Source organism: Pollachius pollachius (genome assembly GCF_949987615.1).
Source record: "Pollachius pollachius genome assembly, chromosome: 17".
NCBI lineage: Eukaryota > Metazoa > Chordata > Actinopteri > Gadiformes > Gadidae > Pollachius > Pollachius pollachius.
The window spans coordinates 5824242-5843127 of NC_136950.1; the positions used below are offsets into that span (position 1 = coordinate 5824242).

General features: G+C 40.7%; 2 protein-coding genes and 1 long non-coding RNA gene across 5 annotated transcripts; 2 read left to right on the plus strand and 1 right to left on the minus strand.

Moving 5' to 3' along the window:
• Positions 1-5977: 5977 nt before the first annotated feature.
• On the minus strand, positions 5978-10299 carry LOC307088461 (uncharacterized protein). 2 transcript variants are annotated; one of them, XR_013812564.1, is made up of 5 exons: positions 9990-10299; positions 9273-9425; positions 8594-8716; positions 8381-8497; positions 5978-8157 (listed from the first exon to the last, which is right to left on the minus strand). XR_013812564.1 is itself a non-coding variant. In XM_079754356.1 (5 exons), exons 1-5 carry the CDS (start codon positions 9906-9908, stop codon positions 8150-8152), a joined length of 438 nt encoding a protein of 145 aa, XP_079610482.1. In that variant the 5' UTR covers positions 9909-10299; the 3' UTR covers positions 5978-8149. The 2 variants fall into 2 exon arrangements, 1 of the variants encoding a protein (XP_079610482.1); XM_079754356.1 differs by having other exon boundaries at positions 8440-8497; positions 9813-10299.
• A 1463-nt stretch (positions 10300-11762) lies between these two features.
• On the plus strand, positions 11763-13336 carry LOC307089147. Of its 2 annotated transcripts, XR_013812610.1 has the most exons (4): positions 11763-11867; positions 12039-12372; positions 12912-13063; positions 13280-13336. It is a non-coding gene; the product is annotated as an uncharacterized lncRNA (long non-coding RNA). The 2 variants fall into 2 exon arrangements; XR_013812609.1 differs by having other exon boundaries at positions 12039-13063.
• A 2488-nt stretch (positions 13337-15824) lies between these two features.
• Positions 15825-18845, plus strand: LOC307089089 (SH2 domain-containing protein 1B). Its single transcript, XM_079755191.1, has 4 exons — positions 15825-16268; positions 16583-16643; positions 16806-16986; positions 17368-18845. The coding sequence occupies exons 1-4, from the start codon at positions 16126-16128 to the stop codon at positions 17400-17402; spliced, it is 420 nt and encodes a 139-aa protein (XP_079611317.1). The 5' UTR covers positions 15825-16125; the 3' UTR covers positions 17403-18845.
• Positions 18846-18886: the final 41 nt, after the last annotated feature.

An 18886-nucleotide genomic window follows, 5' to 3' on the forward strand; every position in this document is an offset into this window, starting at 1 on the left:
TTTTAAACGTAACTTTCTTTACCATACTTTACAGTAATAAATACATTCACATTGCTATAACATCCGACCTTGAATCCACGTGTCTGTTCCTCTTTATATGCACACCTAAATGGGGATAATAATCATTATTATTAGTTACTTATAACTTTGGTTGCAATTCCCATGGTGGCATTGTTCTCAACTCATTGATCTCATTTTCTACTATATTTATTATTATATTCATTATTAGTCATTATCCGCTTACAGTCATTACTCACTTGCAGTGGACTTTTAGAGACATCATTTGTGAGCAGGAAGTGGCGCCTTGCTCAAGGATACCTCCAGAGCACATGGGGGTTCGGACCCAGAACCGTTGGGCTGGGAGTCAAACCGTCTATTTGCCTAGCTATACCATGTGATGAGCTGGCACCGCATGCCGGGCAGGAGAGAAGGCAGGTAGGGTCACGCTGTCCTAGCCAGCTAATCTCGGCGGTTTAGCTTCAGAAGCCACGCCCATCCCTCATGCCTCAAGTTGTTGATTGGCTGAATCACCTCAGCGTTCTGTTGAGCTCTCGCACGAGGGATTTTAAAATAATGAATAAATAACTGACAGAATATCTACACGTCTTAGTATTCCTATCTTTTCGTATTCTAACCACTATCATCCTCACCTGTCGGCTAGTCTACATCTCACCTGGTTGTCATGCTAGTAAGCTGTGGCCGGTAGGTAAATCCCATTTACCTGTGTTGTTCCTGCAGCAATGGTTATGCCATGTCACTACATTTGTCAGAGGCACATATCATGCCAAAAACAGAATCTGATGTGCAGACTCGTGACGTTAAGCACACTACACAGAAAACTAAAAAAATAGAACTTGTAGGGGCAAAATATATATTTATTTATATACTAAACATATTGTGGCGACCACGGGTGTGGGCGCCATGTTCCGGGGCCGCGGGGATTCTGGGAATTGGGGTTGTCAGTTGACAAAGGGGGTTTTGTTGATTTGTTCTGTTGTTGGGGCTAATTTCTCGGGATGATGTGTATTAATTGTGTGTTGTTCCATTGTTGTATGATGTGTAGTGTGATCGGGACCATTAGTGAGAGTGTTGTGTGTGTTGGTCAGGTGTCCCGTGTTTCTGTTACGTTCGGTTGTTAATAAAGGCAGTCCGTAGTCGTGCGGTGTATGGGGCACGGAACTGCATAATTGTTCAACCTGGGCTCCCGTCTCGTCCTTCCCGTGCTGCGGCTAGGGAGGAACTAGCCCTTCAATCGTTCCTCCAAGGACTTGTCCCGCCGCGGCTGGGACGGCACGTCCGCCTCACCGGGCCTCCGAACCTCGAGGTGGCTCTTGAGGTGGCGGACCGGGCGGAGCGGGAGTTTTGTGAGCAACCCAGCATGCAGCCGTCCACGAAGGATGATTGCCAGGACCAGTGTGGTCCGGCCAAGTACTGCTGCCGCCGCTGTGGTGCCCGGGAGGACGCGGCTGGGACAGCCCTCTCCCGTGGCACAATGCCAGTGGCATTCCAGTCCGGGCAGGACAAGGACCGGGTCCGGAAACCCAGGCCACCGGACCTCGAGCCGGAGCAGTGTCGGTGGGTCAAGGATTGCGGGCCGACTGGACAGCGTCCAGTCCATCCCAGCCGCCGGCGTGGCCGTCGGAGGGCCAGGCGTCGGAGGGCGGCGGAGGATGGGGTGAACGGACGGCGCTCCAGCGCCACCCTACGGCAGGAACTGGTGGGGGCCCCGATGGCGGTGGTCCCCGACCACACCCCCAGGACTAATAGAGACTGTTGGAGACGGGCGTCCCAACCAGGGAGGAAGGCTGCGCCGCAACGGGGCCGCCGCTGGCAGGGGCCAAGGCGGCGGCGCCGACCCCCTGAACATTTGGGACTATGTGTTGGGTGTTGGGGTCGACGGGACGTCTGACCCCTAAGGTGGGAGCTGTGTGGCGACCACGGGTGTGGGCGCCATGTTCCGGGGCCGCGGGGATTCTGGGAATTGGGGTTGTCAGTTGACAAAGGGGGTTTTGTTGATTTGTTCTGTTGTTGGGGCTAATTTCTCGGGATGATGTGTGTTAATTGTGTGTTGTTCCATTGTTGTATGATGTGTAGTGTGATCGGGACCATTAGTGAAAGTGTTGTGTGTGTTGGTCAGGTGTCCCGTGTTTCTGTTACGTTCGGTTGTTAATAAAGGCAGTCCGTAGTCGTGCGGTGTATGGGGCACGGAACTGCATAATTGTTCAACCTGGGCTCCCGTCTCGTCCTTCCCGTGCTGCTCGCCACAATATTTGTTTCAGAGGACATAATCAAGAATTTGTGTATTTAGTAAAAATGTAGGTTCAAAATACACATAGTGGATTTGAGAGTAAGCAAAGTAAAAAAAAACTGTATACAAAATATATATATTTAAATGCTGATAACATCTGTGTCTTAAATTTGATGGACACTTCGGTCAGCGAAGTGCCTTGGTGCAGCCCAGCTGCCCTCTGCACCAGACTTACATAAGTCTGTTTATAAAAGTGTAAAGTTCCCACTAAACCATTGTAACCATCTTTAAACTGAAGTTGCATCTTCCTTCCTAGGCTCCATTGTAACTAAAGATGAACCCTGACTAAGCTCAACATAACTATTAGGGTGTTTTAATAAAATGTTAGTTATACGCTACGTACCTAGTGCTGTAAATGGACAGAACGAAAGCATTGCGGGTTGTTGTGATCAGTGAGCTGATAGAGATGCTACTAATAAATGTCCGAGAGAAAATGAAAAGCATTGCGTGTTGTGATCAGTCAGCTGATAGAGATGCTACTAATAAATGTCAGTGAGAAACTAAACGCGATTAGTCATGGATACTTGGGATCAATATTTTCGCTAGGCGAAAACACGCTAGCATTTTCTTTTAATACATAAATGGTCCGTTAAATGTGTATCTACGTAGACGGCGGCTCATTACTTTATTACAATCCATTTGTTCTTGATTTTTTTGTCATAGGCTATGTGTTTACATGGGACAGCTAGATCGGATTAAGCCTTATACCGATTTTGCTACTCGAACGGACAGTGTCAATTATCCGAATGTACATGGCCTTTAAGAGATCGGATAATGGCCGGAGTATGGCTGAAACCGCTACCCTAGGTGGCGCTGTAGCCCTTTCAACAAGTGGTTATAGAGCCACTTCCGGTTGACCACTACGTCCCAGCAACCCCTTAGCAAAAAGTTTATTAAAGTGTACTACAAGCAGTGGTTCAATTGGGATTTTATATGTGGGGGGGCTCTGATCCAGAGGGGCCGCCGCTCCCCATACGCAGAGTACGCAGAGCCAAAATTAAGGTTGCAAAAAAAAAATCCATGATAGTCGTTATATTAGTACATTAAAGAAATTAGCATTTTTTATATGTTGCTTAATATGTACACTGTAGATTTTGAGTGTGTTTGATGAGGTCACATTAAGAGCTGATTTTATTTTCACAAAAACAAACAACAAAAACAATATGTCTTTAAGGTACATTGACATGGATGAAAACAAACATTTGAACAAATAATGGCCATGGTAATCCCTTTGTTACTACATTTTCTATTTACACTGCATCATGTGCATCTAATTCATCACCTCCCATATGGTCTGATATGGAGATACCACATCATTACTTTCCCTTTTCCTACAGGCCAAGTGATCAGCTGACCTTCTGGTTGCCACCCACTTTCTGACAAACCTCCTCTGCCCGGTCCATCCTCAGCTCCTCTGCCCTGTCCCGCCTCACCTCCTCTGCCCTCAGTGTCCTCATTTCTGCCCTGTCCATCCTCAGCTCCTCTGCCCTGTCCATCCTCAGCTCCTCTGCCCGGTCCATCCTCAGCTCCTCTGCCCTGTCCAGCCTCATCTCCTCTGCCCTCAGCTCCATCCTCATCCCTGTTCTGTTCAACTCTGCATTTTTAGTTTAGTGGAGGAAGAGACAGCACTTAAGACATGACAGACACACTATCAGGATGAAAAGATCTAGCAACAAATCACAGCTTGGTTACAGTGACTTCTGCACACAGGCCTAGCTTAATTATTTCAAAATTATGTCTTGGATAGCAGCTGCCCACCTTTTGAAGAAATCTGTAAGCTTCCTCCTTTTTGTTCCACTCATGTTTACCTTTTATCTCTGAAATGTTCACTTGTTGACTTTCACCCTAAGTTAAGAAGTAGATAGAATGTATTTTAAAATGGTTCATATTATATAATGATGTAATCAAACGTTCTTTAAATAAAACACTTTTGAATGAATGAATGAATGAAGCTATCTTTTTCTTAAAGGCTAGCCGATAGGCTACGTCACCATCATGTTTGGTGGCTTTTAAATCTAACCTGCTGTGTAGCCTATATGCAAACATTAAATCACAGGACCTACTGTACTCACAAATAAATAGCCTAGGCAATGCACTGCAATTCATAGATACAAATAAGTTTGAAATTCATCCAGCTAGGAATGAGAAATGTGATTCGGAGATCGCATAGACTACTTGCTAAATCATTTAGAATTAGCAGCATTGTTCTTTTTAACTAGCGCTTGCCATTTGACATACCAGTAGCAGGCTATCCCTGCATGTCAGCCTGCCACACACATAAAGATTTTATAAATCTCAACCGATTTTTTATCTGTGAGAGACCCCACACATGAAGATAAAAAATCTGTGATTTAACAGTTTTGATCGTATTGTGTGTGGTGTCCTGCGATATTCCAAACACAGCACACCACACACATTAGGATTTGTCCCGATTGTCGGCTTCCCCCCCACACAAGACGATTTGACACCACAACGTTCTCCGCCGACAATCGTAAATATTGAACATGTTTAATACTTACGATTATCGGCGCCGACTGATTTCGGAGCCGATTGTCGGCCGAATTTCACTCTTAACACATCACACACTACAAGAGAATCTTATAAAATAATCTTAAGAGTTTAAGATAATCGGGCGATGTCTGTCCGTGGTCGGAAGGGGGAAAATCGGGGCAAAATCAGCCCGATTATCTTTATGTGTGTGGCAGGCATAAGGTTAATTTTTCCTGCTTAATGAAAATGCAAGCCCATATCTAATGATATTAGCCTATTGGTTTAATTTCGTTTCTCTTACCTCGCCATTCACCTGTCTACTACGATAATTATGTCTGATGATGACCGTTAGAATGATTTGACGTTGTGTTGTCTGATCTGGGGGGAGGAGGAGCTGCTGCGCAAGTTTCGTGCGCGATATGCCTACTTCTCAAACTTGCTCCAGATGTCTAGGCCAGCCTATCCCTACTCCATTATTTAGAATTGTGTTTTAAAACAACATAGATTTGCAATGGAAAAGTTGTAAATGAGTAGGACAACATTGCTCGTGATGGACTAGGCAGACTGCCAAAATCGGCTGGAGCTGATCTGCTGCGCAGAACTCCAGACCCGGCCGCTTATGTGCCGGGGCTCCGCCCCGGACAGCCCCGGCCCAATTTAACCTCTGACTACAAGTATACTTATTTTATACTAAAACTGCAGCAGTATACTTGAAGTTTACTTTTTACATACTTTATTTTATATACTTAAGAAAAGTATAGTGAAGTATACTTGGCTTATACTTAAAAGTATAAAGAATAGTCTAAGACTTAGTACATTAATAGACTTATACTTAAATACTAAAGCTTATACTTGTACTTTAGTATATTTCTTACTTCTTTCTGCCACAAAGTACTAATACTTAGTATATCTTGATCCAAGTACAGAATAAGGTCAAGTCATTGACTTGTGCTTACCTTTAATTTAGCAGAATAAAAATGTTTTTCACTAAAGGTATTACCCCTATAAAACTGTTCAAGATCGTGAGTTAGAGCTTAAAAGTTTACAGTCAATAGTATGTGTGCTCAATTGCATCATCTTTATGTACGGTACCTTAAAAACATACACAAAAACAGAGAAACATTTGACTTGACTTTATTGATCAAGTTCTAGTCCCTTTCATAAGGGTTTGGCAATGGTGTTATGTACACAGCATCATCTGTTTCAACAAGAACACATTTTGTTTTAATCATGTTAGGCCAGACAGCATTAACAGTTTCAGTCTTTTTAACCTGATACATGAAAGTACTTTGTACATTGATCTGTGAATCTTTACATACAGGCCTGTGTGATTTAGAAAGTACCTCGACTAAAACACAACATAGTTTAGCACACGAACAGAATGCAGAAATTTGATGTGAACACACCTGTTTAAAAACAACCAAGTCAGTAACTAAACAAAATGTACCATCTTTCAAGCATACAGCACTGTTGTATCTCTTCTTTAGTCTGTCATAGTTTTGACTGTGATACAGAACTCCATCAACCAAAAAACGGTTGTAAGACCAGAAGCAGTTGCTTAGATTTCCACACAACTTTGCAAGGGCAAGCCTATATAACATTTTAATACTTTCTTGCATCGGGGGATGACCAAAACCTCTGACACTTTCATTTAGTATTTCACAATTTTTTGTTTTTCTTTTATTAAAGTAAAGTTCTTCAACAAAAGATTGTACTTTTTCATGTTCTGGATGGATAGTGTTCTTGGCCCTTTGTGGCAATTCTCTCCACAACAGAAATGTTCTAACTATTTGTGAGGGGACACACTGTGTTCCATGAAAATACTTCTTGAGAGTGCCCATATTGGATTCAAATGAAAAAGTTGATACAGCCCATAATGACCCCCAGTGTTTGACACTTTGAGCAGTGTGTGTTAGCAAGTGTATATTAAAAGGTCATGTTGTTTTTCCCATACAGTCTTTGGAACTCAACGACAATTTTTTTTAAAGCAAGCTCTGCCATCTGGATGCTTTTGGTCTTTATGGTATCCTGCAATAAAGTATATATGCCAAACACCAGTAGGAACAAATGGTTCCAAAATCTTGCAGGGAGTATGCCTTTCAATACAGGTAGTGAATAGAAAAGGAGGAATGCTCGGCACTCTGAAGCTTTCCAGAACTTCCTTTCAGTCAGTGATCTTGGTGTCCTAGTAATCTCCACAGGTGGTTTGATTTTTACAAGTCGCCTATCAACTTCAGCCATTTCTTTACCTATGTACCAGGGGGAATCACTGTTTGTTGTATCAAACCATAGTGTTGAGAGCTGCCGAGTGACTCCAAGGCACACATTGTGTTGATATTCAGGTACAAAGCCATTTATCATTTGGAAGTGTTGAAGCTGCATTAAAGGAGATGGCCCTTTGACTCCAAACACTGGCTCATCAGTTGTACCTGACATTGCATGACTGAAATGGTCCCTCTCATTTCTACGTGGGGGTTCAGGTTGTTCGTATGGATACGATTTACCACCTCTGTGCAAGCAAAAATCACAGCCGTAAAAACCATTGAACTGTTTAGTGTTGCGAAGCAATGGACGAGCCACAGAATCAGAGCTACAAATCAGCACAAATACTTTAGAAAGATGACTGTGTCCTTGTCTGTCTTGCCAGTCAATACCTTCAGTCTCTAATAATGAAGCTTCTTTCACAAATGGTGTCGGCAATGTTAACATGGATGGTTTAGTTGGCCCAAACCATAATGCTGACATCAAAAAGTGCCTTTTTCTCATTTCTGGTTCCAGTTCAATTATCTGGCACTGAATCGGCCAAATGCTGCATTTAGAGCTTTTGAACACTGGTGCACCATCACAATTCCAAATCAGAGTCAAATCATCTTTTCCAAGAACTCCACTGTCACACAATTTTTGATACTCTCCACCAGACTGTATGTCGGTTAAAACATCAAAGGATCTACTTTTTTCAGTAAGATTAACATCATGTTCCTGCAGAAGTTGTTTAATCTGTGCATGGAGGGGAATTACAAGAAAGTAGAAGCCCTTTTTTAAACTTGTGTTGGCATCAAATACTTGTTGCAAAGGGTACAATGAGAGGGACAGTCTGCACTAATGCCAAAGTATGCTAAACATTTTTCACAATAAAAGTGAACTTCAGGCTGTGATGAACTTCCAAATTCTTTGTTGAAAAGGTAATGTGAGGGTGGAATCAGACCTGGAAACATCAGGTTGAAGAGTTCCAGTAAATGAGTAAGTGCTTTGCCTGTTAAATTGTTCCGCAGCACATACGACATCAGCATCAATAAACTTTCTTCCTTTGAAACAGGTGCACCGGGATACAGGGGCTTGTCTGCTTGGTCTTCACTGCCCTGTAGATTTATGAAAAGAGATAGAAAAAGCATGTATATATGAGAATGAGTAGCAGCAAACTTGAGCAGTAATATCAGTCTAGCATAAAGTATTTTTACCATTAAAAACAAAATTATATATTATACAATTATAAAATATAATATTATCTCCAAATGTTCTAATTTGATGTAATGAGCTGACATCAACTACTAGCAATGTGTTATCGAACCAATGTCTGCATACCACTGGAAAATCAGGTGTCTTTTCTCTAGTCACATCTTCATCATCAGCATGGTTTTCACCTTCATTACTGGCGGCATCAATCAAGTCCTCTTCAGAATGTGACAGGACTTCTTCATTCTACGGGTTGACAAGGGAAAAACATTATTTGAAGTAATTAATTAAAAGAGTAGACATTAAATGCATACAAACTACCACATAGAATGGTGCATTTACCTCTGAAATGTCCACATCCAATTGGCTTGTGGTAGGGTTCCTAGTGTTGAGTTCATCATCTTCACTGTTGGAAGTGTTACTCCAGTGTTCTTCTGTATTGATTTGGTTATCTGAATTATCATTCTACATGTGAAGAAAGGCAAGAGAATGAAAAATGTAGTTAATACATCAATGATTGAAATTATCAATTAATTCATTAATCGTTAGTTGATAGACCTTATTGATTAACGATCAACTGATAAGCGGCAGTTTTCCTAAGAACCTAAATTAAAGGGAAAATTTAAGCTGCACATTTGCTTATACGGGGCTCTACACTAGTATAGTTTACTTTAAGATCACAGCACAATGAAAAATGTTTAAGTAACAGGTTATTTAACCTTTAAAAAATGCTGAGGGCCCAATGTGACCCATTTTTACATTTGAGAACAGTAAAAACATCATCTGACTTTAAGTTCTAATGTGACCCAGCATAGGTCATACATGGTTTTCAACTTTAATAAAAGTTTTTTTTTCCATAAATGTTTGCTATTATGTCCAAAGTCAGGTCAGTGGCGGTGAAACTCAGACCCCCAAGCCCACGCCATAAAACCTGTGCTGAACAGGCTGTCTAAAAGGGGCTTATGTTAACAAAGTTGGCCTAGTGTATTCCCCCAACCCCAAAACAATTTTACAAGTGTACCTCTTGAATGTCCATATCCAGCAGGCTGGTTGTGGAGGAGTTCTCATTACTGAGTTCATCTTCACAGCTGGAATTGTTGATTTCTTTCTCTCCACTGGTTGAAGTGTTACTCATGTGACCATCTGTGCTGATGTCGTCATCATGACTGGAAGTCTACAGATTAACAAGAGAAAGACAATAAACAATTGAAAGAATTAACTCCCTTTATGTCAACTCCAATCACCAAATCATAAACAGAGAAGGTGTACACTTTCATTTTTAGACAACTTAAAAGTTATTTAGACCTCAACTACCTGTAGTCTGGGAGAAAAATAAATCAGTGACGTGGCATATGACATGTGCTAATGATTATGTCTACTTGGGGAGCTGACAGCACAGTTTAGGGAAGATTCTTAAAGTTGAATCAAGCAGAACTGGATAAAAAAAGGGGGGGGGGTATCCTGGCAACATGTTACATAAGATGTCCTGGCATATTTCAAGATTTGATGCTTGTAATAAAAACAATTCCACTTGTACTAGAACTGTGTCATTGCGTATTACCTGTTGAAGGGCAGTATCTAAAAGCCTAGGTGTGGAGGAGCTTCTGCTGTTGACATCATCTCTACCTTCTCTGTGGGAAGCACTGGGCTGACTCATGAGATCGTCTGTGTTATCCTGTAGTTCTCCACTGTCCTGGAAGTGTGGGGGGTTCAAATATAAATGTCAGTTATTACTCACGTAATTTAATCCATGGGTTAGGACTGAAGCGCTGGAGCCACCGACAGCTAAAGCCTCGGTGGTAACAAGTAATGTTTTTTGTGGTGAACTAGCTCGGTGCTAACTTCGGCTACAGCACTTGCGGCTCGCGTGAAAAATAGTAATGAACCGAACTGAAGCCTGCAGGCGCGCGCACTGCGCTCCACAGCGCGAGCTGTGTGACCGGGCAGACCGGTTAACATGTGCGCCTGGGCGCTGCGCTTCGGTTCCGCGTGCAATGCGACCAGGATTTCTTCACAGCTCACACAACAGTAACTTTTACAACATACTGCTCCCGTTGGTGACCCTCCAGTGCTTCACTGTATTTGCTTTCCTTTGCCCATAGCTTGGCCTTCCCCGAGATTCGTGAAGTCCTAACCAATCAATGAGCTAGCTAACCGGGCTACGATAGAGACGGACGATTCTGATTGGATAACACGTTTCAGGACAGTAACCCTTTCATTGCCGATGTGAACTTGACAATAAACTTAACTTTAGAACATAGATGACAGAAAATGTATTAAATGTATTGTATTAAATTAAATTAAATCGTTTACAAATATATATATACACATATTATTTAATATTCATATTTTTTGGTTTAGAATTTGTAAGGCCTTCCCTGAAGGCCCTGAAGGTTCCCCTCTGACTACTACTACCTCAGAGGAGGGGCCTAGTTTGAATGTACAAACAACAACGAACAAAACTCCAGACTCTACCTGAAAATCATTATCTGTTACTTACTTTTACTCTCCATCTGTGTTTCGTAGTCCTTGGGATCTCTGCAGTGTAATCCTCCAAATATCTTTTATACGGTCCACGACGTTTCGCCATGTTAGCTCTAATGAGCTAACTCAGCGAGAGCCTCTGGTAGCCTCTAGCCTGTGGTAGTTTCTCTCCAGGTTTTCCCAGGTTTTAATAGGCTTTTGTATACACACACGCACACACACTAGGGATGACCCAAAAATAATCGAAGCTTTGTTCGTTGTCATGGTAATTGATCATGAAGTTCGTGATCGATTTATTTTCATTTATTTATTTATTTTTTTCCTTTTTGACACCTGTTCTTATCAGCAACTACATTGAAATAAGGCCCCGTTCACACGAAGCCGATTTCATGGCGAAACCGCAAAGGTCTTGTACGGTTCGGCCTTCCATCCACACGAAGCCGGCGAATCCGCTGACCGAAACCGCAAACTTCTGAAACCACCCTCGGAGGTGGTTTCAAATCTACCCGGTTTCGTTTTGGATTCGTGGGTACGCCTGAAACCGACTGAAACCGCAAACCATGACGTCATCGCCCCACCCCTCGACCTTCTAGCCAATGGCTCTTAAGCCCGCGGAAATCACATGCGAGCATGCGCATAAGGGCAGCCTTTATGCGCATGCTCGCCTCTTCTTCTTATTTCATTTCTTCTGGATTTCTGTACCAGAAGAGGCGCCCCTTATGGGCCTGGAATGTGTACTACAGCGTTTCTACAGATCTACCCGGTTTCGCTTGGCTTCGTCTTTACGGAGATACTTTGAAACCGGATAGATCGAAACCGTAACGGTTTCGCCCGTTTCGGCTTCGTGTGAACGGGGCCTAAGTAGGCTACTTGGCATCCTGGAAACCTGCCTGAATTTGGGGACATGCACTGTTTGTCTGCCACACACACACATATCTAAAGAGATCCCACGTAGTCATGCTTTTAATTTGATCACGTTTCCCACACAGCCAACTACAGTGATCTGTGTAAGAAGAGACAGGGATTCATAAAGGGTGAAGACATCTGGCAAGAATCACCCAAGAGGAAGAGTAAGCCGAACAACAAGTGGAAAGCTGTGGAAGAGGAGGATCAAGAAGTTCCACCAAAAAAGGTAGTTGCCTGGATACAGTGGGAGCCACATAGAAATTCCCCTGCCATGCTGCTGCCATGCTGTTCCCATGCTGTTCCAATGAGAGCTCCAGCAAAGTCCCAGCAGCTTGAGTGACTCCCTCCTTTTCCTGGGTGTGACTAGTTTTTAATAATATAATTATTATTTTGACAGAAGAAAAAAAGAGAAACATGTTCAGCAGAAAAAGAGTCTGCAAACCTCATGATCGAAGAGCTGAAGAAGCAACTTGCAGACAAAGCATCTTCAGAGGTAAGATATTTGACTATATTTTAATTGTGATAATTTGAGTTGATGCAGTAATTATAGGCTGATTTTTTTTTTATTTCCTGTATTTTGGTGTTGTTAACTAACTCAAATGAGGAGTCATCAGATGAGGAGGAGATGCCCAGAAACTGGAGTGTGGCGGTGCAGAAAATGAAATGGCTTCAGAGAGAAATCAAGAGCCTGAAAGAAGGCCATGTGGAAGAAATACTAGATGCGATGAGAGGTATTTTCTGCACACCACCTTTTAAAGACTTTGGTGGTGTGCCTATACTGATTCCTGAAGTCAGACAAACTGACAACAATCAAAGCTGGTTTTATCTAAATAGAAACAGATAGATATAATTACTGAAAAATCTTCCCAAATACAAAGAAATGACCATTTAACTGATAATTCAATAAATATACTGTGCAGCCTTGAACCAACGTAATTTAACACGGATACTCCAATATTGAAGCACTGACATCTGAATAATGAAAACAAAGAGACTCACAAATCACACAGACAAACAACGGCTGCCAGGGAGAGCTGGGATCTGCTGCCAAGTGTGGAAAAAGGCCCATACCTGGTGACAATCTTCTTTTTATAGGTTATGGCTGATTCAGCTCCTCATACCTCCTGCTCCTCCTTAATCAGCTCTACCTCCAGCCATGCTTTTCATAACACAAATTACTATGTAATGTTTTAAAATTGTCTCAAAACACAGTAATGACACAAAAACTTTTGTTCCCTTGTTCCCCCTCTTGTTTTCATTCCCTTTAAAGAGCTCCCAGCAGTGGTGACACAGCTAAAAGAAGTTATTGAAAAAATCACAGTACAGAGCTCAACTCCTGCATCCACCTGGTCAACATCCCCATCTGGAGACCCACCATTTTCTCCACCCGGCTCTCCTCAAGTGTCTGACCCTAATGAAATGGTAAATACCTCTACATCTTTTGATTGTACACATAAGCTAGAAAGAAACCATATTCATCAACTTTGTGGTGGATTTATGCCATTAATGATGGATTAGTTAGTTTATAGACTATGACTATGCATATTCACTGCAAAGATGAATAGATACAGTAGATTTCCAAAGAACACCGTATTTGTTTAATAATTATTTGGTAAGTAACATTCAAATGTTTTGCAGGTGCTTCTTGTGCCAGGCCATGACGTCAAAGTACCAAGACGAAAGCTGAAGTCTCTGCAGACTACAAATTCAGCATTGTACATTGGGGATCTTGCGGTGCTCATCTATGGTAGAGAAACGCTGTCCAATTCAAGTTTGACCGGGAGGCAGTCAGGGGCTCACAAAGAAGTGGAATCAAAGCCACAACTGGATAACACAAAGCTCGATGCTATACTTGGTGAGTGCATTATTGGGGATTCCAATAACATGCGTGTTAATGTGGATAGTGCATAAAAAATAACACTGAAGTAATGTTGTTTTCTATGTCTGTTTTTTCAATCACAGTCCATGTCCAGGCGAAGTTCCCTGACACCACCATTCAAGATGTGAGACGCATCATAAGAAAGAAATGCAACAATATAAACTATGCCAAGCAAGTGACTGAAAATATAAAACGTCATAAAAACGTTTTTGGTTTTTATCAAGCTATTTTGTTTGTTCCAAAGACGTGTACCTTTCTTACACCTTTTTTATTTTTTTTTTACAAAGAAAGACTTTAGTTCTCAGTTGGAGACACTATTTTGTTTACATTTTTACAAGGAAATGTTCACTTTTTCCTTTACCATTTTTGATAAAGAAGGACTTGATCTTGGAGAGACTATCTGATCACCTGATCTCCACACCCACGCAACAGGAAGTGAAGCATCACGTCTTCGTTTTGAAGGAAATGATGATCTGTGGTCTCTGGAAATGTTACATTAATATATCAAACTTGCTCTCAACATTCTGTCTTGTGATTTTGTAAATACATTAAAGTCTAGAGTACATACAGTATGAGTTAACTTTAATAATACTTAACGTTTTTTTCAAGTATATAAATAGTATGCTACAAGTAATATACTAAGCAAATTTAGAAGTATACTTAAAGTATAACAATAAGTAAACTAGCAAGATATTCTAAGTTCATAAAATAAACTAGTAAACTAAAAATGTGGAGTAGAAGTATATACCTAGTACACTAGTAGTATATAGATGAGTATACTTAAAAGTGTACTTTTGTAAACTTAAAATTACCTCAAAGTATACTTTAATAAACTAAAATGTGGACTAGAAGTATATACCTAGTGCATTAGTAGTATATTGATGAGTATACTTTAAGTATACTTTTATAAACTTAGAAATGTTCCAATTTAGCCAATTTAGTATTAAATTAGTATACTTTCTAGTATACTTAAAGTACATGGTCCATAGTATACTTGCTATACTTATACTTATACTCAAGTATACTTAATAAAATAAACTTCAAGTATACTACTTTTTGCTAAGGGACATTCATACATAAAGAAAGTATTTGCTTTTTACTCCAATGCATTTCAGTGGACAACTTGTGGATTTTAATGATCATTTTTCATGTCAAGAGTTTGACCGTTTATTGTGCAGTTGTTCAGTTAAAGGCTGTAGAGAAAACACAATGAGAAAGACTACACGTACGCAGTGACGTCACGCTCCTTGCGACTGGCGTGGACAAGACAGGCAATCTCCCCATCGGCATTACTGAAACTCTCCACATGCCCCGACTTATAAAAGCATCTTTCGATGCTTTTATCCTCCCTTGGAAAAGCCTAACATTATCAAACTTCTTAACGAAAATGTTTAGTTTTCTTTGCATGAAAAAATATCATTTAAATCCACAAACAACATATGTGTAATCCGGGGCATATAAAGACTGGGACCAGAAAATAATTACTTCCTCCCCATTTCAACCCATTCATATTTTTCGATCTCATAGGTCCCATGGGCTCTACCGTGTCTTTGTGTGTGTGTGCACCACTCAAAATGCGCTCCCGAGGAAACGCTCAGTCCGCATATCAGAACATCTTACCAGCTTTCTGCCTCAACCCGTCATCGTCCACCACCCCGACTTTGTTTCGGATGGCCATCGCCTTCTTTAGTACGGTCACTCGCTTGACCAAAGGCTGTTTTGTTCAATTGGGTGTTTTTTTTTTGGCTTTCCTTATTACGGCATTGTAAGCCCGTGTGAAAAAACATATATGCAGTAGACCTATAATAAGATCGGATCAGAAGGATCACCGTTTGACCCTCCGCTTGCAGACCTCCGCGTCACGTTGCTTAGCAACGACCCTGCAGTGCGGACAGTGCATGCACCAGTAGTAATTTGTTAGTATTAACCACTGTCATCACTTGTCATGTAGGCTACTCTCATAATTGAGATGTCTTGTAAATGAGTGGTACCCAAGCTTGGGGTCAGAAACAAAAATGGAGCCCCCTGATATGCATTTGGTCTATAGATATTTGATGATGCATTCAAGATATATTTATATATATATAAATTCATTTCAATAGGTCTCAGACATCGTGTATACAAAAACCGACTCTTAATGATGATTACTAATGATTCATAGCCACAAGGAAACTCCACCATCACTTATTAGAATGATAAAAAAAAATTGGAGGGAGGCAGAAACACAGACGTTAATGTGCCACACTTACATATATACAGTGTGACAAAGCCACACGGGATACACAGTCACAAGCCATCGTTTCCTGTTCTGTATCTTGGCTTTACACGCTCTCAGAATCAGCGATGAGAGCATTAATCGGCTTCCTGTAAGAAAAGGAAGGAGGGTCCGAAGAGTTTCACAGAGCATCAGTTTTGCGATTTGATAAGACCGTTGTTCAAGACTACAACGGTCCGCTATAGGAAAAGGAACAACCGGCTGACCGACCATAAAGACGGTTTGTAGAGAGAGAGTTTGTGCGTGTGTGTGTGTGTGTGTGTGTGTGTGTGTGTGTGTGTGTGTGTGTGTGTGTGTGTGTGTGTGTGTGTGAGAGAGAGACATAGACCAATGGCTGTGGTGTGGCCTCGGTGCTACCACGGAGGGGTCACTAAGAAAGAGTGTGAGGAGCTCCTGGGGAAGAAGGCTAGGGAGGGAGCCTTCCTGCTCCGGGACAGCGAGACGGTGAATGGGGGGCTGTGCCTGTGTGTCTAGTGAGTACCTCCTGTAAGGTTTATCCATGTCCCCGTGGCTATACAGGGCTGCATTTTATCATATATATGTGTTATTATATCATCATATGCTTATGTGTAATAATTGTGTGGTGTGTTTCATTGGGATGCCAATTGCTAATAATGCTGATATTTTAAATGCAAATTGCATTATTATTATTGTTATTATTATTATTATTTATCTTAATATATATATATTTATGATATACATTATTTTAACTGAATACATTCTGTGTTGGATTTATTTCTTGATTAAATTGCAATCTAAAATGATCCATTGTGTATTTGATCTGCAGTAAACAGGACATGGTGTACACCTACAGAGTGCTCACTTCTGGTCGACGCTACTCACTAATAGTATGGCTGTGCGCACCCCCCCCCCCCCCCCCCCCCCCCCCCCCCCACACACACACACACACACACACACACATACACACACATAACGATAGATACAATCCATACACTACCCTTCTTTGAAGCCTAATGGGTTGCCCGGGTTTTCTCTGTGCCCTCTTGCAGGCAGCAGAAGGTGTGCGGGAGGTTTACTTTAACAACCTACAGGAGCTGATTGTCCACTATAGGAAGAAGGACCAGGGCTTAGCCACTCACCTGCGCTACAGCGTCCGCAGAGTGACGCCCCCTCGCATCAAGCCCAAAGTGCTCCAAGACCTAGAATCGGCCAAGGAAACTGATGATGAAAGTATGTATCTTGGTTACAGCACGTGTATTAATGGTTTTATATACTTTAAGATACTCAAAACCTGTGCTGCTATTTCACTGCAGCCATCACTTACGTTCAACTGGTTTAAGCCTGTGTGTACTAACAGAAAATAACCCCTCCGTACATTGGTTCATTATGTTGTTATTGTTTTGTTATTATCATGGTTGTTTTGTTATTAGTGTTTTAAGTGTCGGACCTGATTTCAAATAATTTTAGGCAAAAGTAATAGCTGCAGCGAAATATTTAGCCACATAGCACATCCTTAATGTGTTTCCCTTTAATAAGCCCACTTGTTTTATCTGTTTTAAATACTACTAATTTGAAATTCCCTTTGTGTTGATCTCTGTGTTTTGAAAACAGATACCTATGCTACGTACGTCACCGTCTTGCCCTGAAGGAATTGTCGACACAGGGCATAAATATCTCAAACTGCAAAAGCTGCAAAATTCTTCATTTTAGAGTTTCAGGATGCATAACGTAAATGGTTGTCTTCCCAAGCTGCATCAGTTGCTTGTGGCTCCTTTTATTTCGAGAAATTAACTTAGCCATGACTTGTTTTTGTGTTTTCATAACATTGATATTATGTTAATATTGATTGCTATATTGTAGAGGATGACTGTGACATCCGAATAGATTTGAGGAGACAGTAGGTCATTTTCTGGAATGGGAACTGCGACTTCAATCTCTATATAGATCTTAAGTTCTTATAAGATATTTGCGGCTGAGAAGTAAAACAGTTTTTTTTCGCTATCCGTCTCTTTATGCCTAATGCCTTAGTCTCTGGACTAAAAGGCAACTTTTTGTCTCTGTTAAGTGGTGCTGATTATTGTTACATTTCTCTTGTTTAATTTCATGTGCTCTGTTGTTTGTTTTTTATATAGCCTAAGTACATAATAATATATTTCTCCCTATCTGTTATTTGTCTGATATTATTCCATTTATTATTAATGGTGTTGTATAAAGAACCAAATCTATAATAATAATTTTAAAAAATAAACACAAATGTAGAGCAGATAGGGCATTTGCTGCTGTTACCCCTAAACTATGAAACAGCTTGCCATTGCATATTAAATTATCCCCCTCTGTAGCTATTTTTAAATCAATCTTAAAACTCATCTCTACTCTATTGTCTTTAATTCAGTCTAACCTTTCTTTTACCTCATCTTTATCACATCTTTTAGTCTTTTGATCTTGATTGTACATTGACTCATTGCATTGTGGCAACGTCTAGCCAACATTATCATTGTTATTACTGTCATTATTATTATTACTATTTTTATTGTTATTATCGTCGTCTCAAATGTATGATTGGTACTTGTTTTATTGTTGTTTGTTTTTTGTTTTATCTTTGTTTTTTTTAGCACTTTGGTCAACTGTTGTTGTTTATATGCTTTACAAATAAATGTACATTTACATTTATAATATTGCATTCTATTCTAGTCTAGCCTACTCTTTAAAAGTGCATTTTAGCTGGAAAACCCCATTTGGTGAATTGTGCTCCAAGACTAAAAGCAAGAAGTACAACCAATGGTTAATTTTATATTCCTCTTCTTGAGTTTTGGAGGTTTTGACTTGTATTTCACTTTACATCTCAACGACTTGAATTTTCTTCTCTAATTTACCATCAGGGAATCAACACTGAATTATATAATGTGTAATGTTATATCAATTAGATTGCTTGTTTTGTATTGGACAATTGCATCAGGTTAGAAGTTAGGCTGCTTATGCATAGTTTAGTTGTGTATCTGACTGTACAAAGAGGAGCAGTGCAACAGGACATGAACGAAAAATTATTTCTTGGATCCAAAAATATTTACAAATCGAATGATTTAAAATGAATAAAAACATAAACAATACAATTATTCGTATGTCTGCAAAT